This window comes from Alnus glutinosa, chromosome 14 (assembly GCF_958979055.1).
Source record: "Alnus glutinosa chromosome 14, dhAlnGlut1.1, whole genome shotgun sequence".
NCBI classification, from domain to species: Eukaryota; Viridiplantae; Streptophyta; class Magnoliopsida; order Fagales; family Betulaceae; genus Alnus; species Alnus glutinosa.
The window spans coordinates 17,701,665-17,708,777 of NC_084899.1; the positions used below are offsets into that span (position 1 = coordinate 17,701,665).

The 7,113-nt window shown below is 33.0% G+C and overlaps 1 protein-coding gene across 2 annotated transcripts; it reads left to right on the top strand.

Moving 5' to 3' along the window:
* The first annotated feature begins 565 nt into the window (after window positions 1–565).
* On the top strand, window positions 566–5,549 carry LOC133857980 (ubiquitin carboxyl-terminal hydrolase 27). 2 transcript variants are annotated; one of them, XM_062293378.1, is made up of 10 exons: window positions 566–941; window positions 1,223–1,349; window positions 1,761–1,861; window positions 1,944–2,174; window positions 2,606–2,674; window positions 2,826–2,954; window positions 3,214–3,351; window positions 4,073–4,135; window positions 4,400–4,738; window positions 5,012–5,549. In XM_062293378.1, the coding sequence occupies exons 1-10, from the start codon at window positions 663–665 to the stop codon at window positions 5,261–5,263; spliced, it is 1,728 nt and encodes a 575-aa protein (XP_062149362.1). In that variant the 5' UTR covers window positions 566–662; the 3' UTR covers window positions 5,264–5,549. The 2 variants fall into 2 exon arrangements, with proteins under 2 accessions (XP_062149362.1, XP_062149363.1); XM_062293379.1 differs by lacking the exon at window positions 3,214–3,351.
* Window positions 5,550–7,113: the final 1,564 nt, after the last annotated feature.

Sequence of the window (7,113 nt, forward strand, 5' to 3'; positions counted from 1 at the left end):
CTTCAAAAAAAAAAAAAAAAAATTACCATTTTATTACAAAACCTCCCCTGTTAATCAAAATTGATAAAAAAAAAAAAAATGTAAAATGTCGAAAATACCATAAGTTTAGAAACTAAATTTAAATAAATACCCTTTCAAAATGAATTTTTTAAAAAAGGTATCGACAATATTCAATGTAGCAAGTGTGACAAATATCAATTCACGGGACAACTTGAAAACACCAGTGTGTTTGGCAAGCATTTTTCTCATCTTTTTTCAATTTCTCTTAAAAAAAAAAAAAAGGTTTAACTCCTTTCTTTCGCATTAAGAAACAACTTTCTTTATTTTTATTTCAAAAAAAATTCAAAACTCATTTCACTTTTATTCACTACCAATCAATTTTTATTACTATTAAAAATTAAAAAAGAAAAAAAGAAAAAAAGAAAAAAGAAGAAGAGAGAAGTTTGCTAAACATAGGGTTAAAGGTGTTTAACCTTTTTTTTTTTTTAATCGCTAAGGAGAATTGACTTCGTACATTACTCGTGAAATTTCCTGCTGTTTTTCATTTCGTAAATCCCAAGTCGTTTTTTCTTTTTCCTTTTTGTTGCCCTCTGGTTCATTGCGCTTATACGTTCTATCACACACTCAAAGACAAATAAACTGACAATATTGGTTCAAATAGAATGAAAATCGAAGGAGGCGTAAGCCTAAAGAAAATACTAAGAAATCTCAGACATGGGTTTAGGACTTTGTCTTGTATGAACTGGGTTTCAGGTTCTGGGTTTCACGCGGCTGGTCTTTTGGGTGCTGTTGGTTTGATTTTGGCTATAAGAGACGGTAAAGTGGGCGATTTGAGTAGCTTGCGTTGGTTTTCGGAGAGAGCGAGTCGTTCGGAGAAGCTGTGGTTGGTACCCGGGTTGCAAAATCTTGGTAATAATTGTTTTCTCAATGTAATTTTGCAGGTATGGTTACTTCGAGTGTATGGGTTTCTCTTATTTTGCTTAAATTTAGTTTGGTGGCTGAGAAAAATTGGAAAGAACAAGAGAGACAGATATTTTAGTTGATGGGACTTTCCATTTGGTCTCCGAGAATGGAAAATTGAAGAGATTGAACGTTTTGTTTCTTTTCCTTTCTAAAATTTTCGTAGTCTCAAACTGCTTGTAATTGTAGCTTTATCTAGTAGAGGACCTAAAGTGGCAATATCTTCTTCTTGTTCCTTTCTTAAATCCGGAAATTTTCTCAGGCGCTGGCTAGCTGTTCCTACTTTCAACATTTTCTTCAAAAGGTTATAGAGGAATGTCAACTATCGGTGGATGGGGAACAGGTTGCAAGTTTGCCGCTTGCAGCTGCTTTGGCTACTTTATTAGAAGGTAAAATTAACACTGAATTATTTCCATAGTGTTTAAGTGTTCGGAGGTAAATATTGGCGTGCACTATAGTCTTTTTTGTACTGATTTGTTTCATGAACGTTCAGCAATTTAGTTGTTGAGAATTGCATTGAATTGAATTGCATTTATAGTTGGAATCTGCAATTCATGCATCATTTAACTCTAAATTCTTTAAAAAAAAAAAAAAAATTTAACTCTGAACTCTTAAAACTCTTCGGCTTTCTAATTAAGTGTACCCAACTTTACCCCTGAATTTTTTTTTTTTGCTATATTTCTGGAAAATCTTCAATACGCTAAACTACTTCATTCTGAAATTGTTATTGGAAAGTTGTACAGTTGCATGAACAAAATTGACTTAGTCAGTGTAACCGAACTAGTGATCCTTATCTGCAGAATTGTGTGAAGTTGGTGGAGGAAGAGTTGTTTTGAGTCCAAGAAATGTGATGCTAGCTATGGCTCATTATATTCCAAGTTTTAATCTGACAGCCCAGCAGGTGCAATGGTTCCTTTTGAATGCTTTAATAACTTGAGCAAATTATGATCCGGAGCCTAATTTTTGACTTCATGTTCTTGTAGGATGCAGCAGAAGCATTCCTTCATCTTTTGTCCTCTTTAAGAGAGGAGTTTTCAGATTGTTATTTTCCAAATCAATGTTCTTTAGTTGATGTTTGTGCTTCCAGTTGTAGGATTCTCAATCCAAAGAGGAGGGAGGATCTAACTGAGCAGGAAAGATGGCAGCAGCAGTTCCTCGGACCATTTGATGGAATTCTTGGTAGCATATTGACTTGTCAAAGCTGTTCATCTCAGGTTCATGTCGCTTTCATAAATAACAACTCTATTGAAATGCTTTAAATGTCATAGGCTTATTTGATTCAGAGTTAAGTCTCAGTTTTGCATGCATGGAGCAAAAAATGCAATGTTGGTATGCGTGAAACTTATATAACTCTGTTTATTACTTTGTGTGTTCATGAAGTAGCTTTGTAATAAACTACCATTATTCCATCCGTTTGATTTTATTTAATTTGTTCAAGTGAAAGTCTATATTTAACGTATTAGGTTTGTCTTTGGTTTGTGAGAATTATTAGGTGCAACTTTTTTTTGGAAAAACATTCATGTCTTGCTCATGAACTTTATAGGCTACTATTGTAATCTCCTATACCCCCTTTCTCCTTTTTCTCCGTCCTGATTTTCCAATTTATCACTTTATATACATTTTATTTTCTCTGTTGATTTTGCAGATCTCACTGAGTTTTGAATCTTTTCGTAGCTTGCCTCTGTCACCTGTGCTCAATAACGGGGCCACCATTGTATGTTCACTGAAGATTTTACTATTTAAGATTATGTATGTTTAAGCCTGTCACTTGGATTTTCTGTCCCCGTTTTATTTTTAAATTTTATAACTGAGGTGTTATTTTTTGTACCATTCTTTTTAATTTTCTTATTCTTATACAACACTAGATGGTTGGGTGTACTTTGGAGGATTGCCTAAACGAGTTCATCATTGCTGAACATGTTGAGAATTACCACTGCAGCCACTGTTGGCATATTGCTGGAATAAAGTATTTGTCCTCTTTTGGGGGGAATGAGGTATTTCTCTGATTTATTTATTCACCAATCAAAAGTTTAGCCTTCTGGCCTGATTTACCTCATGGAAACAATGAAGTGAGCATGGTGCTTTTTGCTACTCCATTATCCTGTTTGTTCATCATCATTTTGCTTATTGAGTGGCTTTAATTACTTTTATGTTGGTCTGGTTCTGGCTCTTGAGTTTTTCTAACCTTTTTACTTGAAGCAATTGACTACTGTTTATCTTTTGCGCTGTGGTTCTTGTGCATTCGTTTCTCAGACGGAGATTGAAAAACTTAGGAGATGTAGTGAGCAAGAAGACTGTGACTGCCAAAGACTTCTTCATCTAGACACGCTACCATGGTCAAATAACTTTTCATATACACTAAAGCAACTAAGCATTGCTCGATGTCCAAAGGTGCACATACTGGATCCTCTTTTGTAGTAATGATACCTGAGGTACTTGCCAGCTGTCAAATTAACATTGAAAGATCTCCTATAGGTGGAACCAGAAATGGGATTGGCTTATTGTTTAGGTCGTTGCTATAAAGCTTTAGGATCAGTCTGGCAGGAAGTCATCAAACCTGCCGAGGACTGGGTTTTCATCAAGTTTTCAGATGAAATCCTTGCTCCACACAGATGGAGCAATGTGTCTATGTTCTAACATATGCATGGATAGTCTACATTGCATGATCTTTGAGGGAGGGAGAGGGGGGAGGACGAACTTTGGAGGCTTAGGAGTTAGGACACCAGAGTGATGATGGACTGCTTTTTGGACTACGAAAAAAAGCAGCTGGAACCACTTATGAGAATTGAAAAAAAAAAGGAGAGGAAGAAATAAAAGATGCTGTTGGAACCAATTATCTATTAAATATTGCAATAAACTTAATTGAAAAGCTAAATTCAAATGCCAAACTTTTGTTTTGCAACAAGCTGTGATGAAAGGCCAAAACTCTATCCCAAACATTTATTTTGCTTTTCAAACTTGTGCACTTCACCCTGGTTTTTGTTTACAAAGATTGTTTTTTGCTTTTGGTATTTGAATTGAAGTTTTCCTGACATTTCCCTTTCTCTTTCTGAATTCCTGATTATGTAGTTAATCCCCAAGCACAACCATCAATCTAATCATGTACTTGCAGATTCTATGCATTCATCTAAAACGTGTGTCGATAAATATGTTTGGAGAACCAGTCAAACTTCAGGTACTTTGAATTTCTATTATATTTGTTACCTTAAGTTTCTTATTATTTATTTGTACTATGGTTTTGAATACTTAAAATACTTTTCCGGCCTTTTTTTTTTGTGGTTTTACTTTTACAATAAATGTCTATCTATATGCTCTTTTATTACTTATTTGTTTCTCCCGTTCTTGAATATGTTGTCCTTCATACTTGGTGAAATTGCATGAAATGTTCCTTGCTGAAATTGGCGTTAGGAAATTCTAACTTCTGTACTGATGATTGTAGGGCCATATTTCTTTTCCATTGATCTTGGACCTGTTCCCATTCATGACAAGTGGGGTGGGACTACAGAGTTTGGGGGAAAATTTGCGAAGAAAGCAAGTGATGCGACAATACGAAAAACCAAAACCTCTTGCCAATCATTTGAGTATGCAATTTGATACTACGAAGCTAAATTACATTTATGGAGTAACGAGAGAAAATGTACACTCAAAAGAACTCGATCCAGATGAATCTCAATGTAGTGGAAATGTACAAGCTGTTCAAGGAGAAATAAATTTGGCCCAAACTGAAGGATGCCCAAAATCCATGCCTACAATCACGCATATGCAATCTGATTACAAGGTAAGTTGAGGTTTCCTGATATTGGTTTGTATGGACATAATGTAGAATCTTGAGAGTTATCGACTTGTGCTTTCCTTCATCAATGATAAATTGCTTTGCATTCCAAAGCCTGTTAGATTAATGGTAGACACTTGGCACATTTATGTTTGGGTTGATGAATTTCAACCCTTCAAGGTAAGTACTGGCAAAAAAAAAAAAAAGAAAAAAAAAAAAGGAAAGAAGAAAAACAGAACACCCTTCAAGGTCAGGTCTTACTTATGTGTATTGGTGCAGGTAACTGTGCCTCCAGAAACTCAATTGTATCGACTTGTTTCTGTTGTGGAGCACTTTGGAAGAGCTGCTAGTGGCCATTATACTGTTTACAGAATTGTGAGAGCCGATTCAAATAAGGAAGTCCCTGATGATCAATTTGAGCCAGCCTCCGAGCATTGGTTTTGTATTTCAGATTTTGAAGTGCATAGTGTCTCAGAAAAAGATGTTCTTGATGCAGAAGCTAGCTTGCTCTTCTATGAGAAAATTGTCTAAGGCTGAAAAATGCACATAGTATATCAATTTGTTGTGAAACTTTCATTTTTATACCAGGAAGGCCAAACACTCCATGGAAGGCCCTTCAAGTTACCAAAGACGTACCAAGAGGCATTTGTAACTTGGAGAGACCCTGAAAAGTTGAAGGTGAATAGAAGATTGCTAACAGGAAGAACGATAGAAAGCCTTTTTTTTATATTGTTGCTTCTGCTACATACTTTCAATGAGTATAAAGCAATGCCCTAAATGTTTTGTTCATTAATTTTTATATATTGCTTCTGGTACAGCCCTTGTTTTCATCTGATTTTCTTAGGCTAAATTCTGCTATTATTTATCTAATATTTTGAACTAGAAGTAAACAATTGGGAGCATTGGGGATCCAATTGTGTTCGGGGTTGTAATCGAGTTGTTTCAAGCTTGAGCTTATCACTGAGCTAGATTATCTATTCAAGTTTTGTTCATTTATTTTTTGAACAAACTCAAACTTGTTCATGAATTATTTAATAAACTTATTCATTCTTCACGTATTGTAAATATCGTCATGTTATACATTTTCATAATCCGTATTAATTCTAGTTTATGAATTATTGTGAAGATTATACCGTTCTAGGTAATTACGTAACCTAATTTTCACTCGTGAACTTATAAAAATTAATTTCGCCAATCTTGTAGTTGTAAAAATTCATAAATATGATTTTATTACAGATTGTACTATTTATATTTTATATTTTATGATATGTTTTACAAACTTAAACTGCTAAAATATTGATTCTATATAAAAGTAAATTATATACTTTGTATATATAAATGCACATTGCACATGCATATTAGGACTCATGATTTTAAGGATTTGAGTTATACATATTAGATGAAGAAGAATATTTTTTTTTCTCATATTTTCATATGCTTAAAATGTTTTCACCACGAAGTTAAAAATATATTATAAAAAATAAAAAAATAGTATTGTAGGAGTTAGTAAGAGATGGATACTAACACTTCAAAATAAAAAATAAAAAATAAAAAAAAAAAGAAAGAAGAAGATGATGTGGGGTTTATTTATTGGAAATAATTAAAATAATTAATAAAAAGAAATGTTATGGATACTAATAAATAAGCTTCATATCATCTTAATATTTATCTCTTAATAAAAAAATTAATACCTCTAGCATTACTCGGTCGAAGCAATCAATTTCTTACTAGTCAAGAAATTTCAACATCTAGGGTTTCAACTAACATCCAATCCATATTGAAATAGCATGTCGAGAACACTTGAATTCCAATTCGTGTTACACTCTCTAATTAAACCCGATCTGAACAACTGTTTGGGGCATATTTATCTTTATCCAAACTTGTTCCAACTTCACACGTGCATAAAATCAAACAAAATTAACCATGTTAATATATATAATTTGATAATCAATTATCTAATGTAATGTTTAAAGTGAGATTATCATATATATATTATATATAAAAGCTGAGTTCCAACTTGGAATTGGCATAGAATTATGATACTTGACGTGAACCCATAATTTTTAAACACTGAATCAGTTTCTTCAGTAAAAAAGACTTTAAATTTTAAAGGTTGAACTGGTTTTGTTATGATTTTAAGAAATTTATTGTGCTTTAATGAGTCATTATAGCCGAATTAAGTGGTTGAGATTTTTTTTAAAAAAAATTTAAAATTAAAAACATACTACATTTACTATCCATCATATATATATATATATATATATATATATATATATATATATATATATATATATATATATATATAGCCAAGTTCTAACTTGGAATTGGTATAGAATTATGACTCGTGGCGTGAACCCATAATTTTTAAACACTGAACCGGT

Coding starts and splice junctions, on each gene's coding strand:
- LOC133857980 (XM_062293378.1), top strand. CDS start 663: ATGAAAATCGAAGGAGGCGTAAGCCTAAAGAAAATACTAAGAAATCTC. Junction 942..1,222: donor TTCTCAATGTAATTTTGCAG/GTATGGTTACTT, acceptor AAATTTTCTCAG/GCGCTGGCTAGCTGTTCCTA. Junction 1,862..1,943: donor TTAATCTGACAGCCCAGCAG/GTGCAATGGTTC, acceptor ATGTTCTTGTAG/GATGCAGCAGAAGCATTCCT.